We start from the raw sequence: 18,033 nt of genomic DNA, 5'->3' as shown, positions 1-18,033 counted from the left end.
CCAGTTCAAACATCCTGCACCTGAGCCTTCGACAGCCTTGGAAATAAAAAAATAATAAAAACAGAAAAAAACCTTCTTGAGAGAGTGACACATTCAGAGGTTCTTACAATGCGAAAGCCTGTAAATGAGACTGAATTTTTTTTTTTTATCAAATTGTGTATCCGGTCAGCAAGATTTGAAAAAGAAAGAGAAAAAAAACAGAAATCGAAAATTGCAATTTCCTTTCAATCCCCGCGTTGTTTTCCTTCATCAGAAAGCCTTTCAAATGGTTCTCCGTTCATCTACACAGTCACAACATCCATTTGTCTCTTTTATACACCTTTACATTCTTTGGGCTGGGTTATCAGTGACACAAACTAGAACACACCTAGCCTTTACAGTGATGCCTCACCACTCACACACGCACATGCACGCACATGCACACACATGCACACAAACGAATCAAGACAGGGAGCTACGTTTCCCTCTACCGTCGCTCTTTCCTTCACTGCTTTGGGGAAGAAGACGACACTGAATTCATCCAAGCTTAGTCTCGCAACCAAACACCCAGGATTGAAAGCCACATCTTGGTGGACCTTCCAGGAGGATCAGACTGGTGGTCGGTGGTCATGACAAGTGTTCCTCCGAGCAGGCCGCTGTTGTTAAAACAGTGACACTGCCCACATTGTTATTTATTTATTTATTTATATTAATCTCTAGACATGTGACCAGTCCTCCAGGCTGCCATCCACCCCCCCCCCCCCCCTCCTTAGTCACACGTCTGTTTCTATATGAAAATATACTGGGTTACACAGTGACGGTTAACATGCATCCATCCGCGCACGCACGCACACTAAAATGTATTCAAGTCGAGCTGTCCCACATGAGGGCCTTGCAAAAAATATTGTGCCCAACTCTGGAGGAAGTTTCTTGAATATTACGATTTCTTTACTCTTTTTTTTTTATATACTGCAACGCAAGAACTGATTGGCTATCTCCAGGGGCAACCGATACCCCCGTGTGATCCACGAAGTAGGATCAAGGAGAGGACACACACACACACACACACACACACACACACACACACACACACACACACACACACACACACACACACACACACACACACACACACACACACACACAGCTATTTTCGGAGACGAAACGACACATTCCAAACGGGCTCCTTTGCCAACATTACACCTCACCAAAATCCGAGGCTCGTTTTTTCGTTCGATATGGCTTACGAGTGTGGCGGAGAGAGGCGAGAGCCCATTTCCACGACTGCTGCCAGCAGTGGCCCTGGGCACTGCCTCGCTTTTCACTGCTGTTTGAGAACTGAGGAGAGAGCGGACTGAACTGCATGAAGCTATCTGAGGTTGAGAGAGAGGAAGAGAGAAGAAAGAGACGCTGAAGACACGAGAGCACCTGAGACTTTGGAAGCGAAGGTCCGGGCTCGCTGCTAACAACGCAGACGTTTAAAATCCTGACCGTGACTTATGGACTGAATTTAGCTCTTCGTCGAATCCTTCTCGTTAAGACCGGGGTGTCACTGCATTCGAATGAAAAATAGCAACGGAGGAATCTCGTTTGAAGGGCCCACTTGATTCGAAAATGTACTTTGCTTTGCACAACAATAGCAATGAGTTGCGACGTCCCCACAAAAGGAAATAACTCCTCTTTGCTGTGTTGCTCGAACATGGACTTTGTGATGTCACAAAGGGCAACAACGCATCACCCAGGAGTTTGCTCAACCACTCCAAACCTCCTTCACGATGCGTCGAAGTGCAACTGCATCAGTTTTGACAGGAAGTTGTTTTTTTTGCTGGCTTTTGGGCCTGAGGAAGTTTCTAGAAATGACCATCAGGGAGTGGCCAGAACACCGGACCTTTCAATTTGGCTGGAGTGCCACGCGCGCTGCGACACGCTCTGTTGCTCTGGTCTCTGTTGCATCGTCACTGTCAAATCCTTCGCGGTCTGGTTCCAGACTGAGGCAGAAGCAAACATCTTTCCACATTCCTGAGAGTATAGTACCATCCAGATACGTTAAACCTTTACTAAGTCAATTTTTGTAAGACATGAGGGGCGACAAACACACACACACACACACACACACACACACACACACACACACACACACACACACACACACACACACACACACACACACACACACACACACACACACACACACACGATTACATCCCCAAAACAAACAAAACAAACATTCCACAGATTCACACCACAGATTATAAACAACTAGGTCTCGACAATGAATTAGTGTACACAACCACATCAAGTGCTAAAGTTTTGGGGGATTGAGGATATACTGTTTGTTACATATTATAGGGCTCTCTGACTTAAAAAATAATCCCTAATATATACACACACCGATGACCTTTATTAGGGGTAATATCATGTTGTAAAATATATATGTATGTATTTATTTATATACGCCTTTGAATACTTTCTGCCTGAAATGAAAGCAACATAACCCACTACGTTATGTATGGCACTTGGAATCACTAAACCCGTTCCACGTACAGTGATCATCCCGTGAATAGTTACTCTGATGTGTAATCTAATTTCTTGCCAACCATGACGTTTGAAAAGTACTTTGTGTCTCAGAGACAGTGTTTTAAAACACAACTTTTTTTCCTTAAGTAGAAGAAGGGAAAAAAAGAGAACAACCCCAGCCCAACCACTTTTTCAACAGACTAACAGAACCTTAAAGCCTTAATCCAGACTTTTTTTTTTCTTAAGAGAAAGGGGGGTGGGAGGGAGGAGTACAGGTTCTGAGACCAGACAAAAAGTAAAAATTTTGTCAAAAGCGACTAATAAAAGCTTACACAGTTATTCGTTCCATGCAATCATATAAAATACTACATTTGTTTCCCGTTAGGCTATATTGGATATTTACATTTTTTTTTTAATCATACAGTAATTTTATACAAGGTCTTTCCACTTTGACACACCTTTGAAAAACAAAAACAAACAAACAAAAAATGAAAGTCTGTCGTTACCATGTTCGCTGGATTCCTCTGGGTTTCTCCTGGGAGACGAGAGCCGTCACACACTTCCTCCTCGAGCGCGAGGAAAGATATTGGTCCATCCCGTTGCCATGATGACCAGATCAGCGAGAGTTTATCGCAGACTCCCTGGTTTCCTCCTTCCTATGATTAATCTCCCCCTGGTGGAGGACCAGAGGACGACAGTTCTGGGGGGAAAAAAGGACACTGACGGCATCGCAGTGAGCGATCCTCTGGAGAGTTCCACATGTTTCTGTTTCGTTTCTCTCTCTGTGTCTGTGTGTCCCTCTCCCTCTCCCTTTACTGCGGCTGGCTGCTGACACTGTCAGTCCTGTGTGACGAGGGCGTTTTCTGCTGTTTCTGGGGCTGTGGCTTCAGCTGCTGCTGGTGCCGCTGGTGATGAGACTGTTGCCTTTGTGGTTGCTGCTGCTGCTGCTGCGGTTGTTGTTGCTGTTGCTGCTGCTGCTGTGGTTGTTGTTGGTGTGTTGCCTGGGTGAAGGTGCCCTGTTGTTGGAGTGGGAAAGCTGCCTGCAGAATCAACTGGGTGGACTGGTTACTGTGGAGAAGCCGAGTGCCCTGAAAGACAAACAGGAGCAAAAAATATAAGATTAACAAACAGTGATCGGATGTTTCAATTTTCATACCAATAAGTTACATTTTTGACCACTGAAAAGAACGTAATGTGATTTTTAGGGAGATTATGTGTCAATATTTAAATGCATTTGCTGCCCTCTGCTGATACCTGTAGGAATTGCTGTTGTTGCTGTTGCCCCTGCTGGCCACTTTGAGCTACTAAAGCTGTCTGGTTTTGGCCGTCCGGCTGACCCTGAGCTGGTTGAGCCGCTTGTAGAGTCAGAGTCTGGGTCTGCCCCCCTTGCTGAAATGAGAGATGGTCCAAGACAAGGGGACGCAAGTTAACAAAGAGGGTAAATACACCAGATCAATCAATGGACTTCAAGTCCCTCTCACTTTAATTCTAAAACTCAGTTTGTGCTCTTGTTGTTTTTTCTCTAAGCTGTTCTGTCACCCAGTCTGACTGGTACCAACCTGCTGACCACCAAATGGGTTATACGCAGTGACCACCTGTCCCATGAACATGGACGTGGGAACCATGACTGCCCCACATGCCATGGGAGCCGTAACAAGCTTTAGCTGCTGACCAGCGGGAAACCTGGGCAGAAGCAGAACCAGCCAGCAGTCACTCATAAATGCAATGAATGTAATATTGGTACTTTTTTTTTTTTTTTTTTGTATTTTTTTAGATGAGCAAGTTCAGTCCGTACGCCTACCGGATTTGTCGGTCCTGCGTGAAGGTCGCCACGGTGGTGCCTTGCTGTGTGTTTTGTGGCAGAGTCGTGCTGATCTGCAGCACGTTTGGCTGCCCGGGCTGAGAAATCATCATGGTGTTGTAGAGCGGAGCAGAAACCGAGCTCTGGTTCTGAGGCTGAGCCGGCTGAGGCTGAGGCTGGGGCTGAGGTTGGGGCTGAGGCTGGGGCTGGGGCTGGGTCTGGGGCTGCGGCTGGGGCTGCGGCTGGGGCTGGGGCTGGGGCTGGGGCTGAGGCTGAGGCTGAGGCTAGTGGGCAGTAACAAGGGGGAGGAGAAATGTGAGATACCAGTTTATATTAAAGATTTGTTTCCATAAATGCTGGACAGTAAATATAATTAAAATACACAGTTTTGTTCCTTTCTGAGTTGAAACCAAATACAAATGTGTCCTACTAATAGATGGATACCACTGTTTTACACAGGTCAAACTAGAGAAATAATCAAAAGATATGTGTACTGGAAAAATATAAACTACAAACTTAAACATTAAGCTCTATTTTACAGTTGCTGTTATAGTCCTGACTGTAACTGTGAGACAGTGACTGAGAAATTAAACTCATGAAAAGCACCACAGCCGGTCAAGAAGATGGCGAGTGTGTACCTGTGGAAGAAGCAGGTTGGTGACTCCACTCTGCTGCTGCAGCAGCATCTGTCAGGAGAGAAACACTCAGTCAGGCAGACAGTTTCTATCCTGTTGCTTTTAGAATAGAGTTATTCACTTGACGAACGCTGAGAAAGCGCACATGAAGGTTGCAAAATTGTGTTTTCCTCCGAATAGTATAAATATACATAATGCATGATTCCAGACTGGATCTAGGTCAGGCATAGCCAGAGAGAACGCAAAGGAGAGATACAAAGCACACCGGATCCATTGATCGTCAGAATAAAGCCGGTTTGAATATAATAATCCTTCTTATGCTGCCAAGTGTCTTGTCAAGTTAAACACAGTTGTGGGCCAAAGGTCAGTTTTCAGTCGTCACTATCAGCAATCATGCTATTTCATCTAAAAACACAAAGAAAGAGGGCTACAAACAGACTTACATACTAAACATCCTGCTTTGAAAATCAAATGAGGCCTACATTTGCAGAAGATGGAAACGCTTGACACATTTGCTGTGGCGTCAAGGATTCTGGCAGTGAGTGCTCGCCTCCTACCTGTATGCCCTGTCCCTGGACCTTCTGCAGCTGCTCCTGAATCTGTCGCAGCTCCTCCTGCTGCCGCTGGATGTTGTTCTGGATCATTAATGTCCTCTGCTCCAACTGGTCCTTGAGGTGTTGCATGGCGTTTACCTGAGCCGTAAACTCCATCGCCGGCTTCAAGTGGAAAAAGATAAAAACAAAAGGACAAAAAAAAAAGAGGGTGCGTGGGGGTCATATCTTCCGCACTACTGTCATCTGTCAACTTTTTGTTCACAGGACCAACGTTTCTGATAATGTTTCTTTTAAAAACAGCAAAGTTTCAAAATCTGTTCATCGAAATAAAACTATTTTTAATGCACTAATGGTTTGGAAAACCCTGCTTATCCCTGCCTCTGCACAATGTGACTGTCTTTTGCACATCTGCTAAGGTTGAGTGTTGTACATAGATTGATTTGAGTGTTTTTTGTAACTACTGTATAGTTTATTCTTTTTGTACAGTTTTTTTAATGCTGCAACAGCGTAGTTTCCCAATTTGGGATCAATACAGTATATCTATCTATTTTAGATATCTGACGTGAATATTATGTACGTAACTTGTAAAATAATCCAACTGTCCATATGATGGAAATATCTTGTTTTACCTTTCTTACTTTCTAAATATGTGATTTTATTTATTTCAAATTCATATATTAATATAATATTAATATAATTTATAATTATAATTTATCATTTAATATAACTTTTTTTTACACTATGTTGTTGCTGTAATTTTGGAAGTTTACCCAATGTGGGATTAATAAAGGCTTCTATTCTATTCAATTCTTTATTCAGCAATGATCACAGTTTCTTCCACACAGCAGCGTGACTCTTACCTGGACATTTGTCTGTAGCTGCTGTTGTGGTTGTTGTGGCTGCTGCTGCTGTTGTTGTTGCTGTTGTTGTTGTTGTTGTTGTTGTTGTTGCTGTTGCTGCTGCTGTTGTTGCTGCTGCTGCTGTTGCTGCTGCTGCTGTTGCTGTTGTTGTTGTTGCTGCTGCTGCTGTTGGTGCTGCTGCTGCTGTTGCTGTTGTTGTTGCTGCTGTTGCTGTTGTTGTTGTTGTTGCTGTTGGTGCTGCTGTTGGTGCTGCTGCTGTTGCTGTTGGTGCTGCTGCTGCTGCACTATCATAACAGGAGTCACACTCTGGCTTGTGGTCTGAGAGCTCATGGACTGGAGGACGGACAAAAATACTTTTCAGACGGATTGAATGGATGCCATTTCATGCTGTCAGAACAAAACTTTCCAAACAGAACCCGACGGTTCACATTTAACCGTGCGGTGGGTCAAACCTCACCTGGCTGCTAATGGAGGAGCGGCGCTGCGAAGTCAAATCCATGGTGGAGGCCAGCGACTGCCGTGGCGGTGTTGCTGTGTCCATATGTAGCTTGGACGCTGTCGCTGGAAATGCCCATTGATTCATCATCATTATTATTATTAGAACTGGAAACCTGCAGAAACTTACACAGAGCTAAAACTGTGCTTGCAATTTTCTTTCTCCTTACAAGTGCACGTGTTGTCTGAGACATGTGAAGAGGACTTGCGGGAGCTCCTCGATGAGGTCGAGGGCGTTCGGCTGTGGTCAAACCTCTCCAGAGCCTCTTTGAGGCTGGACGTATTTAGCTGCGACTCCGAACCAGAATCCTGACCCTGAAAAAACGACAGGCGGAAAAGAGAAAAGGTGATTCACATATATGAGCAACGCATCTGACCAAAGATATGTTATTCTCTCGCTCAGATGTCATCACACCAAGCCAGGCAAAGCTGATCTTATTCAGAATTCAAAACTGGAACAGCATTTGACTGGTGCCAGTTTGCATGGGTTTCATTTTCGGGGCCCAATAAACAGAAAAAAACCCAAGGCGATTTTCCACACAGGACAGTCATTCAAACCATCACAGAGACAAAGCATATGATGGAAGTAGTGTGACAGTCACCCTGGAATTGCTTAATTCTTGCTCAGTTCCTAATTTGCTGCCCACAGGACACACAGCTCTGGTCAACCATGACGCCTTTAGTGCTGCGTAGCACGTAGCATACACACAGTGAGTTCCTTATTTTAGTTTTTCTGCAGTCCAATAAGACAAATTTTGAAAACAAGGGGGCAATATGCAGAACCATTCGAACAATTACTGTCAGTATTGCACTGCGTGTCAAGAAGCTGCACAACGGCACATCCTTGGGAGCAGCTGGTGCAGAAAGCACCGAAGCTCCGCAGGGCAAACAAAGACCCAGCATCGCCAGCACCGATTTGTGTCAAATGAGGTTTACAAGTATGTGATCGTGCATCAATGGGAGGTCTCAGTATTTCCTCTGAAACGTTTTGTGTTCCTGTACAGTCTAGTTTAGACTAGGGTGTTAGCAGGCAGCATTATCGTTAGCATCCAGGGTTGTTGGGGTTCGGAAACAAATTTGGTTTGCTGCTGCAGTCTGACAACAATCACTCTGAATTTTGCATCCACGTGTGATTTGACCGTCTTTCTCTCTTAAAGACAAGCCTTTTAACTGTAATCATATGGCTCATAGAAGCCATCCAAATAATGGCATTTACTTTTAAAAAACGAAAACACGAAAGCTTTTTTTTAATATCAAATGTTAAGAAATCCTCTTGCGATCTTTCGGCAAGAGCCTAATGTAACTGAACAAGATACGTTTTGATCCAGCAGCACGAAAAGAGTAAACAAATGGTATTTTAATGAGCACGAGTGCCTGGATGTGCCCCAAACAATCCATTATTAGCAGGAGGCGACTAGACCGACACCATCTTGATTGGAGATTAACAAGTACGACATGTTGTTCGAATCTTGATGTGATGACAGAACAACAGTCGCACTGTCGAAGCTTGTGAAAGACAATATGGGTACTGTGAAGGGTCGGCAGCAACCCAGTGACAGCAGATAAACAATTGGGTTTCATTTTTTTGTTGATGTTTAAACCACAGCGTGGCTCTGCGTCACTGTGTTGAGGCTGTGCATGTTTAAAAACATGTCTCCAAGGAATTCCATTGGATTATTTAGATGAAGGAAGACACAGTGTTATTTGTGCATCACCACATTCTATGAACTGGGATCCTGTTTACTTGGCATTCCTCCTTACTGTGTTCACAATTGACGAAATTCGCAGAGCACAAAACACATGCAGAAAGAACACTCACCTTGTCAGCAGTTGCTTCTGGGTTCAACTCATGGATACCCAGTTCTCTGCGCTGCTCGGCTCGCACCTCTGCATAGCTGCATCATGCACAAAATTGGCAAGCTTTAGACATGGGTTAAAGCTTGGAGATTGAGTGAATAACAATTTGAATAGACAATTTATTGTGATTTAACCTTCAGATAAATAAACGTTGCATCAGAGCAGAGAGCTGTGCAAACCAGAAAAGATGGCACGAGCTGCAGTACCTGACCACGGTGTGCGTGCAGACGATAAACTCAGGCCTCGAGTTCCACTGGTGATAAGTAATGTAGTAGTGCGTCTGAAGCCAGATCCATTGTTGACCTTTAGTCAGGAAACGGTAGTAACACGACTTCCCCTTGCCATACTGCATTACTAAACAGAAAAAAGGCGACAGGTCGAAGTTGTTGTCGGAAAGTGCGACAAAAAGAGACGTAACTGAGTGTGTTTATGAGTCCTTACGTTGCTCATGACACTTGGCTAGTGTCTCCAGATCATCCACATGATAATAGTCATAACCTGATGTCCCCAGAACCTCGAAAGGCAAGTAGCCTATGATTGGTGGAGCTCTGAGCAAACGAAAAAGAATGATCAGAAGTCACTTATTTAGCTTAAAAGTCTGTTTGGTTTTGGAGCAAAAACTACATCATAATAGGCAAAATGCAAAGAAAAGAGTAAAGTTATCTGATAGAGTAACGACTGATGTCAGACAAATTCACTTTTTTAATTGATAATATAAAAAAAGAAATGCATTAACGTTATATTTCAATTCAGCAACTTTTTTTTTTTTTAACTTGAAAGTAGATAGAAAGACCTGCGTTAACGTTATTTCACTTCTAGCTTCTTTCACACAATCCAATTTCAGCCAAGCACATCACTCGGGCTCCACTGCAAGCTAAAGTCCCAACGTGAAAGTAAACATTTATGTTTACCTGTGGTCTAAGAAAAGGAATTTCCATTCTAGACTGTGCCTGGAGGTGAATTCTTCATTGGGCTCTTCCACCGTGCACATCTCCTGTGAATCATTGGGGAGAAGAACATTACTCATTTTTCTTAAAAAAAGATTTTTCTGAGCAAATGAATGTGTTTTTGTGAATAATACCTTAATAAACTGAGGTTTTGCGAGTCGAACGGTGGCAACAAAGCACACTTGGTCATCAAATGCAGGGTGTAAGGACCTCTGTATTACCCCCGCTAGTCCATTCCTCGTTATATTGGGTACTGCAAAATACAGAGCAGTCTCATAAGGCAAGGACAGTAAATACAGCAAATAGTACATTTTGGTGAAATCTACACACTGAATGTCATTGATCTGACAATAGTTTGTTTGGCAAAACGATCATTTGAGCGACCTACCGTTGTTGAGGGATTTGAAGTTGCCAATGAATTTCACATATTCATAGACAGGAGGTCCTTTGGGGTCTATGGCCCCTCGCAGCATATGGCAGCAGAACTCCATGTGATTTTTAGCTGGAGGACAAAAAAATGAAATGCAAGACCTATGTTAATTTTTAAGTTTGCCTGCCTCTAGGCCAGGACTCCCTTGGAAAAGAGGCTTTTAATCCCAATGGGACTTTCCTGGTAAAATAAAGGTTAAAAATTGTGATTAAACCGAAAACAAGTAGCCACCGTGGAATAACTTGCATCTCTAAACAATACTTAAACACTTTCAATATTTTAACAGCAATCAGGCAATAACATTTTAAGAGGATAAGGCTTTTTATTTTTACACATTTGCTGAGCTGACACAGTAAGTGTGACAACATTTTTTGAAAAAAGTGAAAAAAGTCTGAATGTTAAGAGCAATCTCACTCAGCTACAACAGAAATGCTTAAAGAGGAAATGAAACCTTGGGAAAGAAAAAAAAATAGCAAAGAAAGTGATAGTAACTCTTGGACTTTCTTATGCTCAATAGGTGGCGTTCTGCACTTCAAACTTAAAAAGCACCCAAGTAAACAATATACAGCATATCTACACATAGCAGACAGCACAGTGGAGTACTGTAGTAACAAACAGTTTACACGGTTTCCCTTTTGGCTATTTTTAGCGCTAAAAACCGCCCTGTCTCTCTTGAGTCATGTTGACCTAATTTATTCACAGATTATTCTTGTGTTGTTAATAAAATCTCATATTTGTTTCGATTGCATATGTCCTGCAGATTGTTTCTTTTATATATATATATAGGTGTGGTTAGCACTTTAACCCCAAAAAGGAATTTCCTTTGGGATTTCCAAGTATTTTGGTGGGATAATGTGAGAGAGAAAAAAGAACTCACTTTTCAGGAAATCGGTGCTAAGGCTCTCTTGGTCAGTGGGATGTGTGGACAGAGCCTTGTAAACATCGGAGTGTTCCCCAATCGGCAAAAAGTTTAACAGGTTCTGGTCCACTAAATCCGTCTGTCAAGAGAAACGCAGCACATACGTGAAAACACACAAATACAAAGAATGGCCAAGCCCTTTTCAAATGCACACAAAGGTTATCCTTGACAACAGACAGGCAAATATCCTGCTACAACTTGTTCTACAACACAGGAGGTGACTAACGAAGACCAGGAAAAAAGTAGAGCCAGGGTGTCCGTTTGTGTACGTGTGTTTGTGTCTGTTACTCACTGGTAGATGCTCTAGAAGAGAGGTGATGCTCTCCGAGACATAAAGAATGTTCCCATCAGTTAATATTGCTATGAAGAACCCATCCAGAGCCTAAAAATATAACAAGACAAACAGAACACACCTTAAAACCAGCCGAAAACAAGAAAAGGTTGATTTATTTCCGATTAGTCTACAGATCAAAAGAAACTGTTTTTTGTGATTTCCTCGACAGGTTATATTATAAGAAAAATACGTTTTTGCTGCAATATGGATTGAAGGAGACCTCTTGATTTTACTTAACATGTTTTCTCACTTTCAGACAGGCCCAAGATAAAACATCAGAAAGACAGACTATATCTTCATATTTGTGAGATTTCTGACCTCCAGCATGAGCTGAGTGAATTCCTCATTGCTAAGAAACGGAGGCTTCCAGTCCTGCCTGATCTCACTCGACTCGGTATGGGCTGCAATCTCTGACGGAGAGCACAAAAGAGCCAATGAAGTTTCAAAGCTGTAAAGCAAGTCTTCTTGGAAAAGAGTGTGCGAGCGTGGCCCACTGCCGAGATTGGAATGAATCAGGAGAATGCAGCAACAGGAGAATGCAGAGACAGAGGACGCACGACCAAAGAAAGAAATGGAACAAAAATGTTTTGGCAGTCAAAGGCAAAGAAGGAAAACAAAGCTGTTAAACAGGACGCCAGATAACACAGCGCGTCAGTACACAGGCAGCTGACAGTTAACGACTATGCACAGCACTGATAAGGCTGGTGTTTAAAGTAAGACTGAACAACACTTTAATGTTATACCCCTTTGTTTCGAGTTTACTGTACCAATTATGAAGAAGAAGAAGAACGTAAAAAGTTTACAAAGTTACAATTCAACAAAAAGGAAACTACAATATGGGAGTTCCATTATAGTGCAATAAATGATACAGTCAGTTCCTACTAAACTCAGCGACAATAACAGTAAACATGGAATTAGACATTTCCACCTGTGTGGATGACAGGAAGTGAGGCAACACCGTCGGAAACACCCACCTTTATGTTTACACAGGAAGTCAATGCTCTTCTGCAGTATTGTGGATTTGTCCATCTTCCTGGTGTTGCCTGGCAACATAGTGCCAAGCTCTTTGATGAGGACATTGAACTGGTCTCTCCGTTTCTTCTCAGATTTGTTACGGGACACGCTGCAATTCAACATTCCAAAAGGTTAACAGCGAACAGTTCCAGACCAACAGTTTTGCAAAGGTACAATATAGAACACGTTAAACACACAACTTTAGGGTTGCACAAACTATCCCAAAAAAAAATCATATCATTATTACGTTACCAAAATGGGCAACACTCCTCTTGGGCGGCAATTAAATATATTTCATGTAACATCCTTTCACATGTCTCATGATAATATTTTTGGTCATTTAGATGGAGCATTGCTGCCCAAGATGGTCACAACTAAGGTGTAATGGAAGTGAAGGAAGGGAAGAAATAGAATGGAATACAATAGAATAGATTTTATGGTAATTGTGACATGCACAATGAAATTAAAATGAAAAAGATTGAGGGGCACTAAAATGTCTAATGAAGTAAATTTAAAAAAAAAAATAATGAATATGAAATATGAATGAAATATGAATATGAAGTTAAATAGAAAAAACTATAAAAAGTCAAAGTTAACGGTTTCCAAGCAGAACTGATTCTGTAGGATTCTGAATGAATCATATTAAATGTAAACCTTCCAAATGCGCGTTTACATGAAGCATCTTATTGTGACCAACACATTAGTGCTTGCAAATATAGCCATCGATTTACTATCACTGTTTCACATTCTTCCGTTCCCCCGTTAAGGTTTTTATTTGTTCTTGTTTTTTTAGTTTTTCCTCACTTGGTTCGCAGGTCTACGGGTCTCAGGTGTTATATGTGCACCAAATATGAAGCCCTTTAAGGCCAATCGTTTTCACACGCACAGGCTACATAAACAAAATTTCACAGATTGTTTGAAATACACGCCTTACCGTTTTGCTTTGTCCTTTTCATCTTCTTCCATCAACCCATCAAATATGCTACAATCATCCCTAAAGGAAAAGAAAAATATATATGAATATATATATATTCATGAAGTGTTCCTCTGTGTGTGCATGTTCGTTGCAACTCATGATCAAAGAGTGAAAGTGCCGTTCATAATAGCCAAAGACAAATAAGGGCTAATGAGAAGATTCCTACATACCAGGAGCAAGTTTATTTTTGGGTTACACAAAGCCTGAGAGACACACTCATTGCCACACACACGCCACACATGCTTACAAAGAATGTGTTGTGCTCACCAAGAAGGTTATTAGTGCATTTGTGTTACTGTGTATGATCTTGCAAACATTTCAGCGACTCTTGGTCAAAAGTAAACGTCTATAGCTCATTTTTCATTTTCATAATCTGACAGCATGCATAACTTCATGAATAATACAAAATTCTTCTCTAACAGAATTTGTCTGAATGAGTTTAGGAACACACCCTATGCTTGATGTCATGGTGGCTGTTGATCAGGGCTGTGGTTGCAGTGACTTGCTCTTTAAGCGTGAGGTAGTCATTTGGATACCCACCTGTGGAGACAGAACGGCAACACAAAGTGTCATTATTGTTTGAAATTGATTTAAAAAAAAAAAAAAAAACCTTGAGCAAAATTATGGGTACAGTGACAGGCTAAAAAGTCAACATCTTCTATTAATTAAACCATTTTATTTTTCATTGTACTGGTGGTGATACAGGTGTAGTTGGTAACACATGCAATAATAAAGAGGAATTTATGACCATATTTATGAAGTGTGGCCAATTATGTTTGCTAATTTTTTACTTAATGAATAAATTATCTCTGCGCAACTGCCAAAAAATTGCATATTTCAAGCAAAAACAAAAGTTATTTCAGCATTAATATTACATGGAAGAGGTCAACATTAGCTACCGTGAGCTCATAAGTTAATAAAGAAAATTGATCGTGCAGCGTGACGCTTTGTCGTGGTCAATTCTCACCCCAATGCAGCCTATGCACGTGGTGAGTTTATGTCTCTTCAGGGGTCGTGGTAAGGGTTTGGGGTAAAAGAGGACTCTGTGGTCAACAGCTGCCGAGAGGTCATTGGGGTCACTAGAGGGCACCACACAACAGGAAACACATTCCAATCAACCTAACCTGGAAGAGTAATCAGAGTGGTATAGAAGGGTCATGCAGGGTCAGAATCAGAAGAATTAGAGGTCAACTTGTAACCATCTACAGTCTTGTTTGAAGCTATGACTTCACTGTAAATCATCAGATTTATGAAACCACTTTTACATAGTCATCTGTGAAGCTTACAAATACAGTTAAATGTCATCTGATTTATTTTTAATCTAATAGGATTGTAATAGACAACATAGTGTACGTACAAAAAATATTAAAATAGATTTCCTTTATTTACAGAGTTGCAGGGCAATGGACATTATGTTTTGCTGCATTAATAAACTCTATTCCTTTAAATAAAAATAGAACCAATAATCATTACATTAAATAATCTGTGAACAGAATTTGGACATGCTGATGATGCGGTCATTTTATTCCAAACTTACTGTGTGGAATGTATCTCTTCTGGCAAAACAAGCGGTTTTATTTACAACCTTCCCAAACACTGGCAATTCTTGACATCGACCACACCTCACCTGCAACATAAATAATCCACAATCACTTGCAAACATACTGAGAGGTTGGTTTTCACTAATCAAATACATGCAAATTTTAAGACAGACAAAGAATGCAAGTATACAAGTTCCTGCGGTTTTAAAAACTGGCAAATAGGTCAACTCTTGGGGACAAAAATGCCATCCATGCAAGTTCTACAGGTTAACATATTTACACAAAAGATTAAGGTTACAACTAGTTATTTTTAAAAATCACCTAATCTGCCAGTTCGATTTTTCCTCTTGCTTAGGGCTGAGACCTAACAAACTAAAACCCTTAGGCGCAGAAAAACATTACATCTTTGTGCATCAGCAGCAGAAATTTATCAGTTTTTGTTTTAATGTCAAAACAATAAACCGAGTAGCGGAATGACGGGGGGGGCTTCCTCATTAAGTCTCAAAATTTCAGCCGAAACTATGACCAGAAAATTGTCTTTTCCCATTACTAATAAGAATTTATCATCTGTAATGTCCAATATATGTCTTTAAAAGTTATTTATTTTCATATCTAGGACAATAACCCAATCCGAGCATCAAATGTTAGGTTTACACTTCGGTTAAGTGGAGACATTGTGCCGAGGGCTGATGGGCGGTTTTTACGGCTTTGACAAGTCACTCGTATCGGTGAATGTCGCACCAAAACAATGTCACGTATCTATCGTGCAGGCCAGAACATCAAACGATGAGCACACCGTCGTTCGAGGCACATTAATATGACTTCGTCGAGCGATGTGACGGTGTGACAAGGTCAAGGCTCAAGCGTCAGTAAAAAAACAACCACAGACGAAACGGTGGAGTACTTTTAACGCATGCTAAAGGTCATCGCAGGCTTAATGGATTCAGATTAACGATCCACTGGAATCCACAACAGTCCCAAAACTCTTAAGGGGTAACACCGGGGTCTGATCCACAGTCATGTCACTACTCCACCAGTGGCCACTGTACAGTGAAGCCTCATTAGGCTGCGCTTCTTCATTGGGCGACTGCTCCGCCAACATCATTACAAATGAATAAACACTGGCTCGAAGAACGTGGAGCAGAGCAAAAATACATAAAGTGGGTTCAAAAATAAATAAATAAACGATAATGATATAAAGATAGGTGGGGACAAAAACGTTTTAATATACAATTTAGTGCCACAGGTGTTAGTTATACAACCGTAAAACAGCAACCCACATAGCTAAGCTAGCAGGCTAACTAAGCTCGCTACCGAGAACCACCGACCGAACTGGGAGCTTCGTCCTGGCGTTTTTACTGACTCGTCCCCCTTAACACAAGCCTATGTGGCGCTGAATGACACAGTTATGGCAGGTAGACCAGTTGACGCCAGTAGCGAAAGGGGGGAAAAAATAAAGCGACGAACTGCAGCCCTTCGCGATGGGCAGGCTGGCGCCGAGCCTACAAAAGCTGTCACGCAACAACTGACATTGAACACGAAATAATCCTTAAAATATTACCGCTGTTCGACAAACACCGCGGGAGGACCGAGGCGAAGCCTCCACGCCGGGTTTAGGTCCTCATAAAACCCCGCAGAAACGTAAATGTCGGTCGCAGGGAAATGTCTAAAAACGGCAACGGTGGAAACATTTTCGCGGCAGATGTATATACACACACATACACATACACATACGTACACTCACACACGCCGGGCACGCACGCACACAAGTACACTGACAAGGATACGCGCGCGCGCTCGCCCACACACACTCACACTCACACTCACACTCACACACTCAGGCAAGGCAGGCAGGCAGGCAGGCTGCTCTGAATGTGGGTCACTGGGCCTTGCTCTCCCTCAAGCGTGCGGAAACAGTCCCGAAGCCTCCTCTGCAGTCCGACCGCTTCCGCACGCCGGAGAAAAACACCGTCGCTGCGGCCGCGGCAGCAGCGCCAGCGAGCCATCGACGGCCGGGCCAGGTTTTTAAGTGTGCACAAAAGCCCTTACCTTCGCGAAGCGCCGACAGGAGCCGCCGTGTTTTGCTCACTTGAACGTTGCATCGAGGTGGAGGGGGCCGGGAGGGCTGGGGAGAAAAACAGGAGGCCTACTTCACATTACGCTGTACAGTCATGCGCAATAGAGACAGTAGGGCGCACTATTTTGCAAACAGTAGGAGCGAAAAATGGAGGGGACCGCTGTGCGATCCTCTGAGGTGGAAGTGACGCCTTTTAGTGCTCGTTCCTCACCTGACATCGAGGCATTTAGGGATATTAATAATCGAGTTTATCGGAAATTTTACATGTTCATACTGAGGGAAATGGCTTTTAAAAGAAATGTTAAAGTCATATTTAACAAGCCACTTTAGTATCGGTGTCACTTCCTCTTTATTAAAAATCAACCTCAAAGACAGTGGAGGCTTCCCTGACTGTACTGTCAATGTCATTGGGTAGTCGCCTTGAAGGTGCAAAGCCCGGGGTAGATCCTGGCTGTTCAGCAAGGGGTTTCCCCCTTTTTATCGACAACCAATCAGGAGCTCTACGGACCATGACGTTGCATCTTTGCCATGTCGAGGTTCCCCTGCGTTCGTATCTGGGTGTAATGAAAGTTTCGTCCTTTAATATGATGTTAGGTGGGATGAATTTTATTTTGCGCAGTCTTGCAGACTTTATTTAACAGTTCTAAATGGCAACGCATAGCATCAGTCGCTATTGTTGCGTCAACATTGCTACACATTTCTGCAATTTAGTCTTGTTTTGCTTCTGAGAGTAGGCACTTGTTTTGATTTTGCAGAATTGAGGGGTTTTATGTCCAGGAAAAATAAAGTTTAAATCTGAACTATCTTGACATTTTATTGTTTTCAGCAAAATATAGTAATTTAGGTCCATCACCATTATTTTTAATTGAACAATATATTTTAAATCTTTCATATTTTGAAATCCTAAGTGCTCACTTCGTACTTCCTTACATTAATTTGTTTAACAAATTAGCATAGGGAAAATATTTATTTCAGTATCACAAAGTTTATTTGGAAAGGGAGACAACCCAGAGATATGCGAGCTCCTCTCCAGCATTACATCTTTATCCCTTCCTAATTTTAAACTCTATTTTAAGGTTTGAATTTTCTGTCTGGTG

General features: G+C 42.2%; 1 protein-coding gene across 12 annotated transcripts; it reads right to left on the bottom strand.

Annotated features, from left to right (window-relative positions):
* Positions 1 to 741: 741 nt before the first annotated feature.
* Positions 742 to 17,064, bottom strand: clockb (clock circadian regulator b). 12 transcript variants are annotated; one of them, XM_076031350.1, is made up of 24 exons: positions 16,909 to 17,064; positions 14,856 to 14,945; positions 14,286 to 14,442; positions 13,770 to 13,858; positions 13,277 to 13,336; positions 12,303 to 12,451; positions 11,647 to 11,738; positions 11,287 to 11,376; positions 10,953 to 11,073; positions 10,034 to 10,147; positions 9,780 to 9,898; positions 9,610 to 9,692; positions 9,140 to 9,246; positions 8,905 to 9,052; positions 8,661 to 8,736; positions 7,012 to 7,156; positions 6,804 to 6,901; positions 6,347 to 6,679; positions 5,490 to 5,648; positions 4,936 to 4,983; positions 4,298 to 4,581; positions 4,056 to 4,179; positions 3,751 to 3,885; positions 742 to 3,584 (listed from the first exon to the last, which is right to left on the bottom strand). In XM_076031350.1, exons 4-24 carry the CDS (start codon positions 13,784 to 13,786, stop codon positions 3,309 to 3,311), a joined length of 2,778 nt encoding a protein of 925 aa, XP_075887465.1. In that variant the 5' UTR covers positions 13,787 to 13,858; positions 14,286 to 14,442; positions 14,856 to 14,945; positions 16,909 to 17,064; the 3' UTR covers positions 742 to 3,308. The 12 variants fall into 12 exon arrangements, with proteins under 12 accessions (XP_075887465.1, XP_075887410.1, XP_075887458.1 ...); XM_076031295.1 differs by having other exon boundaries at positions 6,804 to 6,907; positions 16,909 to 17,062; XM_076031343.1 differs by having other exon boundaries at positions 4,298 to 4,575; positions 6,804 to 6,907; positions 16,909 to 17,062.
* Positions 17,065 to 18,033: the final 969 nt, after the last annotated feature.

The sequence above is a fragment of the Nelusetta ayraudi genome, unplaced genomic scaffold, assembly GCF_046127955.1.
Source record: "Nelusetta ayraudi isolate G7.1 ecotype Tasmania unplaced genomic scaffold, CSIRO-AGI_Nayr_v1 ptg000004l, whole genome shotgun sequence".
NCBI lineage: Eukaryota > Metazoa > Chordata > Actinopteri > Tetraodontiformes > Monacanthidae > Nelusetta > Nelusetta ayraudi.
The sequence above is the reverse complement of the archived record's forward strand: the minus strand, read 5'-3'. Positions and strand labels throughout refer to the sequence as shown.